This window comes from Cordyceps fumosorosea (assembly GCF_001636725.1).
Source record: "Cordyceps fumosorosea ARSEF 2679 chromosome Unknown scaffold_97, whole genome shotgun sequence".
Classification (NCBI taxonomy): Eukaryota; Fungi; Ascomycota; class Sordariomycetes; order Hypocreales; family Cordycipitaceae; genus Cordyceps; species Cordyceps fumosorosea.
Window position 1 is genome coordinate 3,868 of NW_017387397.1, and position 19,261 is coordinate 23,128.

The 19,261-nt window shown below is 52.7% G+C and overlaps 6 protein-coding genes across 6 annotated transcripts; 3 read left to right on the forward strand and 3 right to left on the reverse strand.

The window, feature by feature from the left end:
- Positions 1-3,415: 3,415 nt before the first annotated feature.
- On the reverse strand, positions 3,416-4,690 carry ISF_09906 (Peptidoglycan-binding lysin domain protein; the record flags this gene model as incomplete). The annotated part of the gene is made up of 4 exons (XM_018853505.1): positions 3,416-4,023; positions 4,100-4,259; positions 4,321-4,390; positions 4,464-4,690. The coding sequence occupies 4 exons, from the start codon at positions 4,688-4,690 to the stop codon at positions 3,416-3,418; spliced, it is 1,065 nt and encodes a 354-aa protein (XP_018699302.1).
- Positions 4,691-5,348: 658 nt separating this feature from the next.
- Positions 5,349-5,972, forward strand: ISF_09907 (hypothetical protein; the record flags this gene model as incomplete). Its single annotated transcript, XM_018853506.1, has 2 exons — positions 5,349-5,776; positions 5,891-5,972. 2 exons carry the CDS (start codon positions 5,349-5,351, stop codon positions 5,970-5,972), a joined length of 510 nt encoding a protein of 169 aa, XP_018699303.1.
- A 1,655-nt stretch (positions 5,973-7,627) lies between these two features.
- ISF_09908 (Tetrapeptide transporter, OPT1/isp4) lies at positions 7,628-10,068 on the forward strand (the record flags this gene model as incomplete). The annotated part of the gene is made up of 2 exons (XM_018853507.1): positions 7,628-7,897; positions 7,951-10,068. The coding sequence occupies 2 exons, from the start codon at positions 7,628-7,630 to the stop codon at positions 10,066-10,068; spliced, it is 2,388 nt and encodes a 795-aa protein (XP_018699304.1).
- Positions 10,069-10,750: 682 nt separating this feature from the next.
- Positions 10,751-11,447, forward strand: ISF_09909 (mPR-like GPCR protein; the record flags this gene model as incomplete). Its single annotated transcript, XM_018853508.1, has 2 exons — positions 10,751-11,277; positions 11,354-11,447. 2 exons carry the CDS (start codon positions 10,751-10,753, stop codon positions 11,445-11,447), a joined length of 621 nt encoding a protein of 206 aa, XP_018699305.1.
- A 631-nt stretch (positions 11,448-12,078) lies between these two features.
- Positions 12,079-14,463, reverse strand: ISF_09910 (Glycoside hydrolase, family 36; the record flags this gene model as incomplete). The annotated part of the gene is made up of 3 exons (XM_018853509.1): positions 12,079-13,621; positions 13,682-14,291; positions 14,364-14,463. The coding sequence occupies 3 exons, from the start codon at positions 14,461-14,463 to the stop codon at positions 12,079-12,081; spliced, it is 2,253 nt and encodes a 750-aa protein (XP_018699306.1).
- Positions 14,464-15,138: 675 nt separating this feature from the next.
- On the reverse strand, positions 15,139-15,555 carry ISF_09911 (hypothetical protein; the record flags this gene model as incomplete). Its single annotated transcript, XM_018853510.1, has 1 exon — positions 15,139-15,555. One exon carries the CDS (start codon positions 15,553-15,555, stop codon positions 15,139-15,141), a length of 417 nt encoding a protein of 138 aa, XP_018699307.1.
- Positions 15,556-19,261: the final 3,706 nt, after the last annotated feature.

The following is a 19,261-nucleotide window of genomic DNA, read 5'->3' on the forward strand; positions in this document are numbered from 1 at the left end:
AGGAACTTCTAGTGGCGATAAGTGGTAAAGAACCAGTCGGCTCTTGTTGTTTTTCGTCACTTTCGGCGGCGTATTAATAATAAAAAAAACTTCCGTAAATAAGGTCATTAGAAATTCAAAAGGTAGCGAAACAGCGTTTAGGATGGACCCAGCGTTAGTAAACTCGTCAGTCGCGTCGTCACGGCTGGGACGGCATGAGTAGGGTTAGCATTGTGGCCTCAGCTAACAAAATTACAACATATGCGGGTGAGTGTCGCTACAGCTAGGCAAGGGGGGATGTGATACTGTCGAGGCAAAGGGAGACGAGAGGACAATAGGTGGGAATGTAAAAATAATGGGCGGAAGACCTTAGAGAGGATGGCGGTCGAGTCTTATAGAAATCCGTAAAGCGGCCAGGTGCATAAAGTGGGGCAGCTTCACTAAATCGCGCGAAAAGAGGGGCTGAATAGCAGAAAGGGAAGGCGGTGGAGCGGGGCAGCGAATTTACAACGAACGACTTTACATCCAGTCTTTTAGGTGCATTCTGGTTTGATGCGCAGTTATTCCAGGCCGAATTTTTATTAGGATGGTTCCTGTAGGCGCGCCAGCCACGACATACCTCCTGAACAAAATCAAGCTCAGAATAGTGCTGCTGCATGCTGGCTCCCCGTGGGCTTTGGCACGAGAAAGAGGCAGTCGAATCTGACTGTGACGCGGACATATCGGCACCAAATGTCTGCGCTGTTAGAACAAGATCCGATTTTGGCCATGTTGAGAATCAGCGGTTCCGTGTTCAAGTGTAGCTTTTAGAGTGGCGTTCACCTTTGATTTCATAGTCCTTCCTGTACTTGCAGCGTATACTTGGAGCGGGTGTCATCGGATGGCGGCGTGGTCATAGTCCTTACGGTTATTTTATCGCCGTTATGGACAATAGTCACGCGATCAATTGGATATCTATCTGTTCCATAATGCTGCTGTTGTTGTGATTGTTGTTATTCTACTGTGGCTATTGTTGCGCCCCCGCCGACACATGGGAAGGCAGCGGAAGAACAAAGAACTTCGAAGCACACTTAGCCTCTAAACAAACGCATACAAACTCAACTTAACCTAACCTTAACACAAGTCCTTCTATTAACATAATATGACCACGAAAGAGAATGGCATCTAATTCCGGTGAAAGCGCGCCATTTTTATTGCTTCAGCTTCCAACGGAGTTGCTGGATCAGGTCACGTCGTATCTTACAAACATCGACATTAAGTGCCTCCGAGCAGTAAGCAAATCTCTTTATAAGACAGTGCTTCTAAGGCTTGCTCGAGTTTTCCTTTCAGCAAACCCCTGAATATCCAGGTCTTTCGCGCCATTGCCGACCACGAGAATTTTCGTCACCGTGTCACGGAGATTGTATGGGATGATGCGCGGCTCATCGACACTGATTACAGACGTAGTGACTAGGGGCTTCTTCGTGCCGAAAACATACCCGAGGATTGCCCGGAATGGTTCTAAAGAGGCAGGACATATACACTAACTTTAGAGTTACGGTTCAACTTTGCCGAGGGCGGCTAGAACGGAAACACGATACTAGAAAATATGATGAGCCTCGAAGACTGCTAGCAATACTATAGGAAGCTTATAATAGAGCAAAGGCCGTCCTGGAATCTGGTTCGGACATTGACGCGCTGAAACACGGTCTACAGCACTTCCCATCCCTAAGAAGCATCACGCTCACACTAGCTGCACGGGGTTTCTACATGGGGAGCCCGTTGTACCAGACGCCCATGTTTCGAGTGTTTCCAGAGACATTCGCGTACCTTACTCCACGTGGCTGGCCTGGCGAGGAGGAAGGAGTAACGCATTTAGAGCTTTATGGATGGGGGGCGCACGAGAAATTCAAGTTGAGGTATAGCATTAATTATACTCTCGAGGAGTATAAGAACATTTAGCGTGGGTTTCGCGTTCTATTAAGGACGCTGGCCGAGAGCGAGCACAGTATATCTGAGTTTGTCATAGCGATCCACCACCGCAACACCAGTATGAATTGTCACATCTTTAACCAGCCATACTAAGAGTACGATGACTTTATGGCGCTCCTGTCTAAATCGGGGTTTCGACGTCTCGATCTTGCCTTATACACCGGATTTCCAGAAGCTGAGGAGTTTTCTTCCTTTCGCAGCGGGCTGTTAAGAGGCGCGCTGGCCGCTACGACGGATCTAGAGCACTTCAGTATATTAAGCAACATGGACATTGATATGCATGGGTATCCTTCACAGGTTGAAGGCGTTGAAGATTTTAAAGCAGAGACGTCTCTGCCTCTGCTAGCCGTATTCCCTGTGAAGAACTGGCCCCGCTTAAAGCATTTTAGCATCATCCGGGTCTTTATACACCAGTCTAAGCTAATGACACTGTTTGAGGCCCTACCCTTTTCCCTTCGTTCCGTCGAGGTGAGTAACATAGCCTTTATGGAAGACGGCGCTAGTTACGTTACGCTACTCAAGAATCTGCGAGAAAAGTCGCCCTGGAGAGACCGCGTGCTAGAGGAGAGGTCTCGAATGCATATCAGGCTAGACAGAGAAAATTTCTTAAAAAGGGGACGGTACGTAAGTGTGGACAAAGCCGCTACCAGGTTCACTTACAGTGACGCTTCAGGCGATGTGCCGCACCCGTTTGGAAGTGAAATGTAGTATAATTACCCAGTTGAGGGCCTTGACGTGGTTGATTGCAGTCATTTCGCTCCCAGTTTTGAAGTTCCTTTCACTTTGAATGGCTCAGACGAACTGAGCGTTTACCACCCTTATTCTTAATTTGCTGAAGTTGTATACAATGTTTTCTTTATGTAAACACTAGTGAAAATAGAGTATCACAAAGAAAACAAAGCTACTAGAGATCTAATACCCCAGCGCAGATATATGCGTTCGCCCGCACGTCACTATGGACGGCCGGGTTCCACCTGTAGAAGTCATCGAGAGAAAGGTTTTCTGTTGCCGCAAGGTTGCAACATCCGCCACCATACTTGTCCTTGTAAAACTTTTTTCAGTGGTCGGCCATGCTTTTTTGTGTCGGCGTTGGCGTTGGCGTCGCGCCTGAGCCCCCGTCCGGAATTGTTGTCGTTGGCGGAGGCGGCGGGCTCGCTCCGCCGCTGCCTTTGTGGCTAATGCAGACGTAGTAGTTGGGTTTGATAGAATCAAGTTCAGGGACATGATAGGATTGAGATAGAATAATATGATTGATTCAAGTTATCTGTGTGTGCTGTACGATGTGCCTATATACTATGCTTCGGTAGGACGGATGAACGTTCCGGATGTACCCAGAAGACTCTGGTCAACAGGCCTATAAACCGGTACAATCCTCTTTAACGACCTAATTTCACCTGGTACAGTTTTCAACATCAATGTTCGCGTCGTGGGCGATGGCGCAGTAGCCGTCGTCGGACTTGACCCTCTAGAACCCGACGCAGTCGTTGACCATGCCGTCCTGGGTGGGTGTCGGCGCGCCCGGGCTCAAGCCCGACATCATGGTGGTTGTTGGCATCGTTAGGGTGGCGGTATCGGCGCCGACGCACACGTAGACCTTGGCCTGTAGGCCAGTGCAGTCGTTCCGGACGGCGGGATTCCATGAGTAAAAGTCGTCTGGGTCGATGGCCACAGCGTGCGCAATATCGTAGCAGCCATCGCCCGGGGCGACCTTGTAGAACTTGTTGCAGCCGCTCACGATGCCCGTCTGGACGGGGGATGGCGTGGAAGGATGCGACGCTGTTGAAGACGCAAGGGTCGTTGTTGTGTTGAAGTCTTCGCCATCGTCCTCGAGAAGCGCGGGGTCCAGACCACCACCAGGCCATATTGACATGCAGTAGAACGTTCCTGCAGCGAGTCCAGCGCAATCCGATTGAACAGTCGGTTTCATTTTATGGAAAGTCTCAATGTCAAGGTTGTAGAGACCCATTGCGCTCGCAAAAGTGTCGAAGTCATGCACTAGCGCCCAGGAAGTGCAATTGACAATCTCGCCAGCGGCTCGTGGTGCTGGACGTTGGAGCTGTGAGGGGCCCGTGGCTGTGTTAAGAGGGCAAGTCGGAAATTTTGGCCGAGAAAAACGGACAGCAAGGGGCCCAGACAAGGGCGCACTTACAGGGCACTGGAGAAGAGAGGACGATGCAATACGACGTATTCGCTGCAAGGGTGCATGGGTAGGTGTAGTCGTGTTCGTCGATTGTTGGTGAGGTCTCAGGATCATCCGCTTTCCCTTGCTGCGCACTTTGAGCTAGGGAAGGGTTCCAAAAGATAAATTCCTAAAGGCTGTTAGCATCTCGACTACTCGTGGTTCTGCGATGGCCGACCTCAAGGGCTAACCCCACGAGCATTGCTAGGCTCCAGCAATCTGGGGCAAAGAATATCGGTAACATTAGTAAAGTAAGTATAGCTGTGTAGAGAATAGTGTTGGTTAGAAAAGGTTTACTAATGCGAATAACATGTGATGTGTGTATGTGACATACCCGTAGCAATCTTTGCGAGTGCCGTTCGCAAGCGGAATTATGGGCTCTTCATTGGTCAGATTTCCGAGGAGCGGACCATTCTGCGGCAGAGGCGTAGCGCAAATAGGGTTGATGGGAGCGCCGCGCGAGGTTAAGTCACCATATCCGGGGTAGTCCGAGACATGACCAACGGCCTCGACACAGTAGTATACCCCTGCCAAAAGGTTGGTGCAGTTCTCGTACACCATGGGGTTCAGGAAAAGGCTGTTGGGGACGAGGCTGAGTTAGCAAAAAGACGCTGACGAGAAACCGAAATGGTCTGTCTCGTATTGGCGACTTACAAATCTTTGAGTGCGATACCGTATGTGTTGTTTATCGTTGAGCAGCCTTCTCCAGACTCAGCCTTGTGCCACTCCCCGCAGTTTCGTTCGACTGACTCGTTTGATTGATGTGCGGGTTGCCGTCGACCACGTGCTTGGTCTTGTGGTGTTACGAAACTAATGTTTGTGCCCCAATGTTGATGTATGAATACAGTCGTTGATGTTGAGACTCGCTCTCTTTTTCTTAGACTGAGTTTAGTAAAGTTTGACCCTCTCATGTTTCATTTGCAACGTGACGGATGGGTAAGTTTCACTGTAGGGTCCGGACTGCAGGGTAGGTTTCGCTGTAGGGTAAATGATGGCTACAGATGCGCTAACGTTAAAGGCAGAGGCAGAGGCAGAATCAGAGAGCCGACCCCCCTGTACCTCCTAATAAAGTAAACAAAGGAATCTTGCACAGTCAAACGGCTTTTTGAGAAAACACAACACTACCAGCACCGCCACGCACAACATATAAGGCCTCGCAAAGCCATTTAACGATATCACGTTCCTTATACTGTATTCTGAGAGTGCAATTTCGAATGCAATGCCTTGCTCCACGCCTGCAATATCAACCGAAAATATCACCGACGCCGACAAGCTACAATACGCCGCCACCGAGAAAGTCCATATCGCCAAGCTCATCCAAAGGGAAGCGCTGGACGCCATCAAAGTCCCTATCGTCGAAAAGGATGCCCTTGATTATCTCTCTATATCACTTGGTACTGAGCTTGATGTAGGCAGGGCCGACGCACTCCCGTCCGACGTCTCCAAAAACGTTTTTCGGCCTTGCGACTGGCCTCTTGACGTCCTCGAGTACGAGACTCGGAGCGCACGAGGATACTGGCGCGACCTGGACCACAAGGCGCAGGACCCGGCCATCCTGCTACAGTTTGCGCGGATGAGAAATGTTTGGTATGAGCAATGCTTGTACAGCCTGCGAAGGCTGGTTCCAAAGCTATGGGACGTCTACCGGTATGTGCCGATGGTGCCTTCCGAGAGGGCCAATGCAACCAAGGGCCTCTTTTTGCGTTTTCTTCCCCCAGTGCTGATCCTGTGTAGTGATCAACTTTCGATTAATTATTAAAGAACAAATCAGACTCTCGTTCCACCTCCGTCTCTTCCACCCGCGGCCCTGGAACCAATGCAGCACCATCACGAATACTACTGAGATGGGCCATGTTTGCACCTGTGGGGGAGTACTTTGATGGCTGGCAAATCAAGCTAGTACTCCGCCGATCGTGAACCCCCGCCCCCCTAGGACCTCCGCCTTGACGCCTGGATACTGCTGCGCTGAATTGCTACTACCGTACCTATGTATGTACCTACCTACATAGTATGTAGGTAGTCAGCCGGTCGGAGAGACGATAAGAGGACGATTCAATCAACCATTGCGCCCGTTGTCTTGGTATAGCCTCGGCCACTCTATTTCCCGATTTTTCCTTCTGCCATGCGCGTATAGCTGTTGTGGTTGCTCGGCCCAAGTTATCGCAGACAGCTCTGCAAACGCGCCCGCGACCGCACTCCCTTGGTTCGGATGGCAGTCTCTTGGCCGCCAAAAGGGCAGACTGCCTAGGTCTCGCTAATAAGGAGAGGCGGCCAATGGTAATTCGCATGTAGGTACACCATTGATTGCCCATTGGGTGCGGTATTGTGCTCAATTTATCGCCCATGGATTCTGCAGAATTGGCTCTGAATACCTACCCACCCCTCCCTTGTCTCGTACCCAACCCTCCTACTTTTCATCACTTCTTCCCATGTTCCAAATCAAGTCGGCCTCGTCAGCAAACACAAATCACTCCGATAGAATGTCTTGCCTCGCCTGACCCCAGTCCTAGCCCCAGTTCCAGCGGCCAAGGGGATCCGGACATGTTCGGTCCTTGTGGCCTGAACACGGGGAAGGCGTTGGGACCTTTGGCACAACGTGCGATAAAACTAATCCTGTGGGGGGGGCTGCGTGGGCTACGTGGGTTACGGCAAGCCCCCAAAATGTTGATCGTGTGGGCAACATCTGCGGAAATCTCAGCACAACACGGCTTGGCACACCTGCCATGAGCAAGGACACCCTACTAGGTACTTAGTAGGTAATGCGCGACGTTGGGCTGCCATGCCTCACTGCAGCACGAGTGGTACATACAGAGATAGGTACGCTGTGCAAGTATGCAAGCAGCTGGTCCTGTGTGGCATGCACATGTAACGCTGGCGATCCCCGTTCCACGCCACAGACAAGCTTAATTCTCCGGCATGCTTCGGCGTTTAGTTCTTTAATGTTAACTTTACATAATTAGGACTTTTGGTCCGGTGGCGCTGATGGGCTGTTTTGCGGAGAACCATGTGATGATCCAGAATGGTATCAGTCCCGTAGTAGCCTCTTGGCAGATTCTTGGCACTCAAATTAGCAAGGAGCGCTTGGGAACTTTTGCACAAAAGTTCCCAACTCTATCTGCCAAGCGCCAAGTGAGATACGGCAGGAGATAAAACAGTCCGGGAAACAATAGGAACTTTTCCAAAACAAGGCTGGAGCTGACAGGAACTTTTTGCTGGTGGCTTGACTGATAGCGGAAGCATTGGAACTTTTTTTTTTTTTTTGGAACAGAACCATACCGATAGACAACGCAAATTCCGCGGTAACTGCATTGACACGAGACATTGTAGAAGAGGGTTCCATTGTCCCATTGTCCGCTGCATTACGAACAATGCCTGTCAATCAAAACTCTATATAGAGTCGCATCCCGCCACCCCAGCTTCTCTCCATCCCTGCACCGTTGTCCGTGATTTGACAATTCCTCTACACGACGCGGCCTGATCGCGCACCCATCGACAACAATGGGGTTCTTGGAAAAATTCAAGAGCAGGAGCACCGTCTCTGAAGTCTCCAGCGGCGTCGACCGCACCGAGAGCCATGGCGAGGATGCCGCCCACGCCGACATGCACCTTCGACGCCTGCGGAGTCAGCATCGCTGGGATCCCTTCATGGACCACGACAAGATTGCTGCCGTCGACAGTGCCATCGCCTCGGGTGACGCCGAGAAGGAGGCCGCCATTGAACAGTCCATTCTCCAGGAAGACTCCCCCTACTTGGAAGTGCGCTCTTCGGTAAGCAGTCCCCAACATCAACAACGCCGAATCACTGTTAACTCGCGCCCAAGGTCAAACCTACCGACGATCCCAGCCAGTATGTCGAGACCATTCGCGCCTGGACCATCGGCTTCGTCATCTGCACCGTCGTCGGCGCCATGAACGTTCTCCTCTACGAGCACTACCTCCAAGTCTCCATCACCAGCTCCGTGGTGCAGCTCATCGCCTACCCCATGGGCACCGGCTGGGCCAAGTTCATGCCCAACGTCAAGATCTTTGGCGTTGATCTGAACCCCGGCCCCTTCAACAAGAAGGAGCATACCCTCATCACCATGATGGCTGCTGCAGGCACGACCATCAGCTACGCCATCTCCATCTTGATTGCGCAGCAAATTTTCTACGGCCAGGCTTGGGGCTGGGGCTTCCAGATCCTCCTGATCATGTCGACCCAGGCCATGGGCTTCGGTCTTGCCGGTGTTATGCGCCGCTTCCTGATTTGGCCCGCCGCCATGGTCTGGCCTGCCACCCTCATCACTTGCTCCGTCATGGACGGTCTGCACTCGCGAGGCTCTGCCGACCCCGTCCACGGCTGGACCATGGGTCGGTACAAGTTTTTCATGATTGTTTCCGGCGCCACCTTCATCTGGCAGTGGATTCCCAACACCATTGCTCCTTTTGTAGGCATGCTCGGACTCTTCCCTACCTGGGCCGCCCCCCACAACGTCGCAGTCAACCAGGTATTTGGCGGCCGCAACGGTCTCGGCTTCCTTCCCGGAACCCTCGATTGGAGTGGTGTTGCCGGCTTCTTCGGCAACCCTCTTCAGTTCCCTTCCTTTGCCCTGTACAACGCCCTCTTTGGTGCGCTCATCATCCTGGTCTGCGGTTATGCCGTTGCATTTGGAGGTGCCGAGTTCTACCGCTATCTCCCTCTGAGCGCAAACAACAACTTTGACCATTTCGGCAAGGTATACAACACGTCCCGAATTTTGAACAAGGACCTTACCCTGAATGTTGCGGCTTATGAAGCATACTCGCCTCTACTGATCGGTCCCGTTTTCACCATGGCATATGCGCTGGGTTTCGCTGCGCTCATGTCTACCGTCACTCACGTTGTTCTTTTCTACGGAAAGGACATCTATCGCCGTACCAAGAATGCCAGATATGAGGAGCCTGATGTTCACCTGAAGCTCATGCGAAAGTACCCCGAGGCTCCTGAGTGGTGGTTCATGGGTGTCTTCATCGTTTCATTCGCCTTCGCCCTGGCTGCTTCTCTCGTTTGGGACACCAAGCTCACATGGTGGGCATTCATCCTCTGCGTCATCATGGGTATCGTCATGATCCTCCCTGTTGGAATTATCCAAGCCATTACCAGTCAGCAAACCGGCCTCAACATCATCACGGAATTCATCGTTGGTTACATGCTTCCCGGCAGACCCGTCGCTATGATGCTCTTCAAGAGCTGGGGCTACATGCTGATGGCCAACGGTCTCACCTTCGTGTCGGACATGAAAATCGGACACTACATGAAGGTTCCTCCTCGCTCCATGTTCCGCGCACAATTCTTTGCTGTTGTTTGGCTGTCGCTCGTGCAAGTCGCCACTTTCAACTTCCTCCTGGGCAACATTCCCGGCTTCTGCGAGCCCGACCAAAAGCAAGGATTCATTTGCCCGGGCGCGCGCACCTTCTACAACGCCAGTGTCATCTGGGGAGTTGTTGGTCCCAAGCGCATGTTCGGCCCTGGAGCTCTCTTCTCGTGGATCAACTGGTTCTGGCTTATTGGATTTGTATGCACAGTCGCTCACTGGCTGATTGCCAGAAAATACCCCCGCAGCATCGCCCGCTTTGTCTACTTCCCTGCCATCTTCAGCATCGGCGGTATGATTCCTCCTGCTACGCTGTGGAACCTGTCCAACTGGCTAGTTGTTGGCTGCTTCTTCAACATTTGGATCATGGGCAAGTACAAGGGATGGTGGGCCCGGTACACCTATGTCATGGCTGGCGCCCTCGACGTCGGCAATGCACTTTGCATTGTATTGTTTGCCTTGGGTCTTGGCCTATCAGCCAAATCCTTCCCCGCGTGGTGGGGTACCACGGTAGTTGACGAGACTTTCGACGCCTTGAAAAAGGCACGAACCAGGCAGCCTCCTACTGATGGCTCGTTCTTTGGACCAGCGGCGGGCACCTGGTAGTTAGTTATTCATAGCCATGTATGTTGATACAAATATTTGATTTCGATATTCATTCTCAGCTTTTCCAAAGAGCCCGCTTTTGAAGTTTATTCCATGTCAGGGTTTTTTCTCAGCTTTTCCAAAGGGTTCGTTGAGGTCAACAGGTCCCAAAAGATCCCAACGGTTCAATGTATCGACGAGTCTGTCAGGGAATTCTCCCCCAAAGACAGCGTAGTGCAAATTTGGTCCGAATTCAAAGGCAATTATTTCCAAGGCAAGTTCCAAAGCAGTTTCCAAGGACAAAACCCCCCACAACTGAAAGAATGTCGTCTTGAATACACCCGCATTGGTCTCGCAGATCCTTCGCGATGCACGGATCCGCTGTCTGGGTTCTGTAAGCAACCTCCCGTCACCTAACCGCCGAGGCAAGATCCCGTAAAGAAAACACATCAAAGATATAGACGCCGAGCGGGGATTGTGCTTCCATCGCAGTCGGTCCCAAAAGAGGCCATGTGGTTGGTGCTTCGGTGTGCGCCCGCTCAACAGCTTTCATTGTCCCGACCCTCTCAGCCAAGCAAGCAACATGCCTGCCTCGTTGCCGTCGCATCTTTTCTCTCTCCTTCAAATATCATGATGACAATCTCATGTTGACAGCAGAATTCAAGAAACATCCTCCACGATTCCTCCTCACAATCTTTCCCCCATGGAGTCGCTGCAGCCACCTACCACCACCACCACCACCAACACCACTGACCGAACTATCTCATGGTACGAGGTACCAAAATGGCGGCAAGGCAACAAATACATTCTCAGCGGCTACCGGAGGGAACTTCCCAACCACCGCGCATTGCTCGACGGCCTCAAGTACCTGCACAACGAGACGTGCAACGTGTACACGCACATCCTCGGCGCGCTGGGCCTGCCCGTCATCGCCGTCATCGTCCTCTCCGCCCTGCACTCGCAGCCGCGCTTCTCCGGCGTCTCGGGTGGTGACTATGCCATCTTCCTCATCTTCTTCTGCTCCGCTGAGATTTTCCTGCTCCTGAGCATCATGTTCCACCTGTTCAGCGCGCACTCGGAGGCCGTTCAGCGCTTCTGGTACCGGATGGACCTGCTGGGCATGGTCGTCGCCACAGAGGGCACCCTCATCTCGGCCATTTACTACGTCTTTTTCTGCTCGCCTCTCTTGCAAAAGCTTCACTGGTTGATTGTTAGTCATTCTGAAGCGCCGTATTTGCCTTTTACTGGGCCACAGTCCCGATGACACGAGAAAACTAACAAGATATTTCTTATGTTTAGGTCGTAGCGACGAGCGCTATCACCACCGTGCTGATGTTTATACCAGCTATTCAAGCGCCGCGCTGGAAACTCGTAAGAAGGGGCGCCTACGTCTTACTTAGTGTCTTGGCCTTCGTCCCCCTCATACACGGCGTCGCAATTTACGGAATCCATTACATGCTTCGCTATTCCGGGCTGGCGTGGTACATCGTCGAGCTTATTATTTACGGCGTTGGGGCTTGCTTATCTATGGTAGGTGTATCAGAGCATATGAGAAACTATTCATCTAACGCGAGGTTGCAGTTTCGCTTCCCAGAGCGATTCGCGCCGGGCAAGTTCGACACTTGGGCCAGCTCACACCAAATATGGCACGTCTTTATTCTCGGCGCCATGCTTGTACAAATGTGTGGACTCATTCAGGCTTTCGTAAACTGTCACACAGGGAACATATGCCGTCTTCAGCCCGTTCATCATTAGGGAGACTGTCATGGTACCTTGCAAGTTTGTACTCTATCTACATGTCCCTTTCATGGACGGTCGTGTCTAGTCTGCACAATTGCAGAGGGCATTGAAGAAGGATAGATTAGAGGGTAGAGATGTAGGATATGAACTCCATGAAGTTTATGAAGAAGGGGGGGTGAAAGCATAAGAAACGAATAAAACTGCAGCGTGAGGCACAACTTTGAACAGCAAAGCGACCTCCGCACCTATTTTGCCTCTATTTCACTCCAACGTAATCCACATCTAATACAGCTATTGCTTCTCCAGTATTACCACCCGACTCTGGTAGTCTCCCTCAAACGTATACTGCAGGCCGAACCGCATCAGCGTCGCCCCCGACATCGTCATGCTGCCGTCCACCCGGTAGCTCGCCTGCGGATCCAAGCCCTGCAGCTTCACCATCGGGAACAGGTTGTTGAAGTGCGCCTTGATCTGAAAGTAGAAGAGCACCGCGCGCCCACCGTCCTCGGCGATGAACAGGGTCGCCGGCCAGTTGGACTCGTCCGGCAGGTTGAGCCGCCACATGTCGCCGCGCACCACGACCGGGTTGATGCTCTCCTGCAGCACCACGAGGTCCGGGATCGCCGCGCGGTCCGCCTCCGCCAGGTGCGCCGGGTCCAGCTCGAACCCGAACGAGCCGGCCATCATGGCCACGTGCGCGCGGAAGCTCAGCGGCGTCGTGCGCTTCGTGAGGCCGTTGGGCACGGCGGCGACGTGCGCCGCCATGGCCGACGGCGGGTACACCAGGGAGGTCCCCGTCTGGATGGTGATGCGCTCCACAGCGTCGGTGTCGTCCGAGGTCCATACCTGAGGGAAGTACTGCAGGATGCCCGGGTCGAAGCGAGCGCCGCCTGAAGCGCATCCCTCCCAGATGATGTCCGGAAACGCAGTCGTCAGCCTGTCATACACTTGGTAGACGCCGAGCATGTACTGGTGGTTCGTGTACGAATGGGGTGTCTCGTGGATGCCGCGGTTGTTATCCCACTTGACATAGCTGATGGGGCCGCTCTTGAGAATCTTGGTCACGGCATCGACAATATAGTCCTGCACCTGGGGCAGCGCCAGATTCAGCACCAGCTCGTTGCGCGTCAACGTGCGAGGGTAGTCGTCCGCGTTCAGAGCCCAGTCCGGGTGGTCGACGTACAGCGTCGAGTTGGGATTGACCATCTCCGGCTCGAACCACAAGCCAAACTTGAGCTCCTGCGACGAGTTGCCCGACTTGAGGCGCGTGATGGTGTTGATGAGCGTGTTAAAGCCCGAAGGGAACCGCGCAGGGTTCGGCACCCAGTCACCCAGCCCGGCATTGTCCGACACGCGGGGGTACTTGTCGCCGAACCAGCCGTCATCGAGCACAAACATGCGCACTCCCAACTCAGCCGTCTGCCGCGCCAGCCTCGCGATAGTCGTCTCGTTGTAGTCAAAGTACAGGCCCTCCCAGCTGTTGAGCAGCGCCGGCCGCGTCTCCGTCGCGAACTTGCTCTTCATCAGGTGCTTGCGGTACAGGCGGTGGAACTTGCGCGACATGCCGCCCAGTCCCTGGTCCGAGTAGACAGCGACGACCTCGGGAGAGGTGAAGGTCTCGCCGGGGCCGAGAGGCCAGCCAAAGGACAGCGGGTTGACGCCGATCACGGCGCGTGTCAGGCCCTCAGAGCCGCGTTCGACCTCGAACGCGTGCGAGCCAGTGTAGACGAGCGAGAAGCCCCAGGCCTCGCCCTGCGACTCGGTGGTACTGGGGTCAACGAGGGACATGAAGGGATTATGCTGGGCTGACGAGTAGCCCGCGTTGCTGGCAAATCTGCGACTGTCAGTCGGGACTGAGCTTGGATACATGCAAAGTCATCATCATGTCACATACCCCTGCGAGCCGTACTCGACGCGGCGTCGCACCTTGTGAGCCTCACGGTACCAGTCGCCGTTCAGATGAACCATGTCGTAGTCGCCATACGGCAGGTCAACGCTGAAGCTCGAGAGTTTGCTCAGCGTAACAGTGCCGTTGCCCTTGTTGGTGACGTTGACGCTGCGCACGATGGCATCATGCTCCGGGAAGACACTATACATGAGATCCACGGCGATGGCGCTGTAGCTGTCATACATGTGCACCACAAGCGTCGACACGTCGTCGTCGCCGCCAAACGTGGCCGGCAAGCCCCGCAACGCCGGCTTGCCGCGCTGTGCCTCGTGCGACTGGTACCGCAGATCGCTGACGGTCGTGCCGCCCGAAGCTTGCTGGATCTGGAATGCGGGCGTGCGGAAGTCACCGCGGCCGAGGTCCGGGAACTCGCGCCGCTGCCGGCCGACGAGCGTCACCCAGCCCTGGATGGGGTCGATGGGCTGCGTCAGCCCGTTCTCAGGGACGAGGCCGCCAAAATGGTCGCCGATCAGGTCGCCCGTCGTGTTGTCCACATGGAACCGGTACGACACGCCGGCGCCGTTGAGCGCGAAGGATGTGCCCTCGACGGCGATGGCTGGGGGAGGAGGAGGAACGTCAGTGAGCGCAAGCAACTGGGCCGCCAATGACCCGGGGGGCGGGTTCGTACCTTGGACTTGAGATGTGTCGGCCAGCACGGCCTGGGAAATTTCGGCGATGGCCAAAGCTAGGCGTATGGCGAGGCCGTAGCAGGGAGGTGTAGGGCGCATCCTTGGTGGTGGTATCGGTGTAGAGTGAGGTTCTCTCGATGCAATCAGAGGGTTGGAACCACCAACGCAGAGAGAGAGGTAGAGAACAGGCGAGTGAGGAAAGAGGAAACGGCCATTGTTAACGACGACGGACTACAGCAGATATTTATTCACCTTCGATTGATCGTTTCTCTAAGCTGACTAGTTGGTTAGGCTAATGCGACACTGTTGTTGAGCTGGTTAGCTTTGGTGGGTGATGATGTCGCGGACCTTGCTTACCCCAACTTTCTTTTTCGGAGCTTCTTCTTCGGCCCCTCCCCGCATGGGCAGACTGAATTGCCGACATGGCCATCACCATCAGGAAGTAGCGTTTTCGGTCGGAGTTTCTTGTTTTTGGTGATTTGGTGGAGTTGGGTTCCTGGGATGGGATGCCTACGCAGGCTCCCAGCAATGACAACAATAGCTTTTTACGGGTAATTATTAGCCGTCGGCAACTCCCCTACCCTCCTCTCCAGTAATAACGATGGGCCGTCCCGTCCAGTGAGCAAAGTTGAGGCTTGCGGGGAAATTTTCGGAGGTATACTTTGAATTTAGCGCTGATGATCGCTGGAGCCATCACTGAGACCCGAATACCCAGGAGAAAAGACATTTTACACCAATGAAAGACCCCTCACTTGCTTCTCCATCGCAATTTATTTACATCAAAATGTACACCAACATCATGCCGACAGTCAATAGCTTCGGCAACCCCGCAGTCGTCGGCGCTTGGTTGATCAGTACTGCTGTGAGGGTCGTGTCGCCGATGCAGGCCGCCATATCCCGGCCGATGCGGCTCGTGTCTTTGTCCTTGCCGAGCATCTCCGGTGGGATCTCGCAGTACGGGTAGCAGGAGAGGGCCAGCGAGACCTGGTGTCGCGCGCAGCACAGCGCCCACGCCGTCGCGTTGTAGGTGCCGTTGTCGCTGAGCCCGCTGGCGAAGAAGGCACCGTGCTTGGGGAGCGTGTCGTCGAGACCAGGGATTCGGTTTCCCGTGAGGCAGCCGCCGCCTTGGCTGTCGTTGCCAGGGGCCTTGACGATGCCCGTCATGTTGGCCGTGGTCGTCGCGTTGTTCATGGCGAGGCAAAGGGTTGGGTGTAGCTTATGTCGTCAGTGGAAAAGGAAGATGATTTGACAAAGTCTTGAAAACTCAAGAGTAAAAGTTACTTAAGACCACATGCACCATGGAAGCAATTTATTCAGGAACTGGTCGCGTGTTCAGCGAAACAAGGCTGGGGCTTGTCACGCTAGACAGCCTGATGAGGCTATTGACAACGCTTAACACAGTATCCCAGCCCTCTTCTCCACGTCAATGTCAGCCTGCTTGCTGCACTATGACGTATGCTATGGCATCAAATTTATTAGGTACGTACAGCTACCTAAAGAGTGGGCATACTATTCAAGAGAAAGAGCTCTTTATAGAGTCACTGGAGTCGCCTATTCATCATTTGCACTCGCTTGGCTGGGCACATAACGACCTTAACCCCACAAATGTCCTTGTAGCAGAGGACATGAGGCCTATCTTGGTCGACTTTGGCTCGGCTCGCAGGATTGGGGACAATTTGTCTATCAGCCGTGGTACGAAGGTTGGATAGATTGCGATATGAAGGATTATACGACGTCAGAGTCTCGGCACGACAAATCAGCCCTCACCAAGATTCGCGCGTGGTTAGATAGCCCAACATTCGAGGATTAAATAGCTGTGCTGTATATTTGAATGTCAGTAGCTAGTGGGTTGGCGTACATGACTGGATTGTAAGGGTAGGATTTCAGGGCAAAGAATCATTGTGCCTTTCTTATAATGCAGGGAGGGTATATGCAGTATTCGATAGCTTCGTACTCTAGAGTATCGCATCTTACGCGCTCCATTGCGGACGAAGTCAACCTCTAGACAAGGGACTCGCTCTAAATTAATCTGATAATAACTTCTTTGATTGTTAACTTCTTCCTCTCGTACTCCTATTGTCTTCCTAGAGCTAGTCCCGTCACCTCCTATCGTTACTATCGCCATCGTCATCAATTCCAGGCTGTGCAAGCCATTGAATAGGCAGGCATCCAAAGCTTTACGCAATAATACCTTCCTGAAGAAGAGCTGCTTTCAATGCTTCCAGGGTTGGAAGGGGCTTCGAGTCCTGGAAGACTCCGTGGGTGTGCTTCTTTTCAGCATACACGTTGTTGCCCTTGCAAGAAATAATTCCGTCCTCTACCACCTCGAAGTACCAGCCCGTGGTAATTTGTGCGGGCTGAAACCCGAGGATATCCTTGGTATCCATCATCAAAGTGCTCTGTGGCCCAACGAGGAGCTCAGTACTAGTCTGATCCGTTGGCCCATCTAACAGCTGCAGTGCAATCAAGCTTGCGAGATTGTTGAGGTGTAGGAACTCGGATGACTCGTGGAAAAATACCTTGGGAACTTTGGCAGCTTTAGTAGGCGCTTCACCTTCCTGGAACTCATACGGTACGAAGGCTCCGTTGGGCTGTACTTGAAAGACGTGGCCATGAATAGGCTTTGTGGCCAGCTCCCTTGTAGGGACAGGCTTTGTCCAACAGGGTTCGGAATTACCCGACAACTGGACGTTGACCCCACACAGGACATTTCCCTCAGGGACCTGAAAATGAGCATGGAGAAGATGGATGCCGAACGAATCATGGGCGCCGTGGCGAGCAAAAAGCTCACCCAAGTTCTTGAGCATGGTGTCAGATATTTCTGGCTGCTCCTCAAGCTAGGGTAGGCTATTAGAGCTGCACATGGTATTAGGGACAGCACGAAGATTGGAGGGGGTCTTAGGAGTAGCGCATACACGTTCCGGGAGTCTGCAAAGTCGTCAACACTGGGCGAGCGATGAAGACCTGGAATGTTCACAACTGTGAGAGTTTGAGCAGTCGCCATTTTGAAGAGATAACGAGGGAATGGAGCTATTTTGACCAAAGATAGACAGCACACTGATGATGAGAGCTAATGTGGACAAAGAGTTTGCGAGTTGAACCACCCTTAGTATAGACGTGGCACTCCTTTTATACCCAGAGCATCTGGCTGCTTACTTGTTGTTCTTGGTATTATTACCACCTCTAGTAATGCCTGCGTTTGATTCTGATGCTTCCGTGGCCAGTCGCTTCTAACATTCCGAGGGCGCAAATGTAGGTTTCTCAGTTAACTGTGACTACTCATAAATACAGAGAAGATATAACCGCTTCCAGCATCCCGCGGAAACAGATGAGGGGTTGCTGCCTATTTCGACAAATGCCTGCGGGCCGCAAGGTAGCCTTCAACGGGAATACCCCGCTCGCCAAGAATCGGGTCCTTCGGCAAAGTAACAGCCAACGATATCTTTTCAATTACAGCCTCGCACAGCTGGTACAATCCAAGGGAACTGCAGAAAGCTGCACATTTGGTAATGACACAGTCTTCTTGGGCCCAAGAGGTAGTCGATCGCTTCTTCAGCGGCCGGAAGTCGCCGTCGCAGATGCAATGTGACGAAATTGCGCGTCGCGTTTCTGGTGCTTCGACGGTTTGCCCCGTGGCCAGCCCCGGGTCAATGAGCTACACTGTCATTTGCAAAGGGTGCCCTGGGCCGCAGCAGGATCTCATTGTATCCTTCAGAGAACCGGAGGCTTCACTCGACGAGGAGATGGTGAAGTTAGCCAAGGAGGTCCACGAGTCCTTGTACCAGAGTCGACCTGCCACGGCGACGTGGAGGGAGCCGACCCGCTGCTATCAATCCACTCCATGCCCTATCTGCGAGGCTCGGCCTGCATTGACGTCCTGCCTTTTCAAGCAGAAATGAATTCCGACGAGCAGACCAAGCATGAAGTCTTTGTCAAGCACCTGGCTCGGTAAGCTTGATAAAACCCGAAATCAACTAAGGCTATCTTGCTTATATATTCAAGGTACTTTGCGCGATGCTGGTCCAAATCTCGCTTGGTTGGCCATCAATCCCAAGCAGACAAGCAGGAAGGTATTCGCAAAAGGATAGCTCGGCTGGCGGAAGAATCCCCGTCCATCCTGCCGGATTTGACCTCATTCAAACTGCTAGAGATGCTCCCCTTGCTCTTCAGCCACGATTACCCACTCTCACGCATGGCGACTTCTCAGTAACAAACATTCTTGTTGATGAGAATACGTTCGAAATCACAGGAATCGTCGATTGGTCTTTGGCGACGATTATGCCCTTCGGAATGGATTTAGACATTCTTTTCTTAACGACAGGATTCATGACTAAAGACGGCTGGCATGACTATGCATGTAAGCTGCTACTGCGAGAAACCTTCTGGGAGGAGTTTTGGGCTGTCTCCGGGATCGAAGAGGAGGAACCCCGGGGCAAAATACGGGCTCTAACAGAAGCTGCTGGCCAGATTGGCGCAATTCTACGATTGGCTTTCCGGCGTAACGCTAATGGTTCACCATCAGACGAGGTTTTAGTGTCAGAAAGTAGGATAAAACAGCTAAGGGGATGGTTTGGTGAATAAGGTAAAGCCGCGCTTGAGGCGAGTGTGGTTCAGGAGTACACACTATTCCCTCTTGTTTAAAGGCTCGTCTTACTCTAAGAGGCTAAAGGGGATTTGAAAGGAAGCTCTAAAGGCTCCCCCAGCTATACACTAAAGAATATAAGGCTCTATAAAAGATATTACCTCCTAAAAAGTAATATAAAAACACTTTACTTTAAAACTATATCTCTCTAAAGAGAACAGCTTTATTATCTAGTAGCTTAGAGGTATCTTCTACTAACCTATTACTAACTTGTTACGAATGCTGCAGGACGTGCAGGCGGGGCTGAGAGAGGCA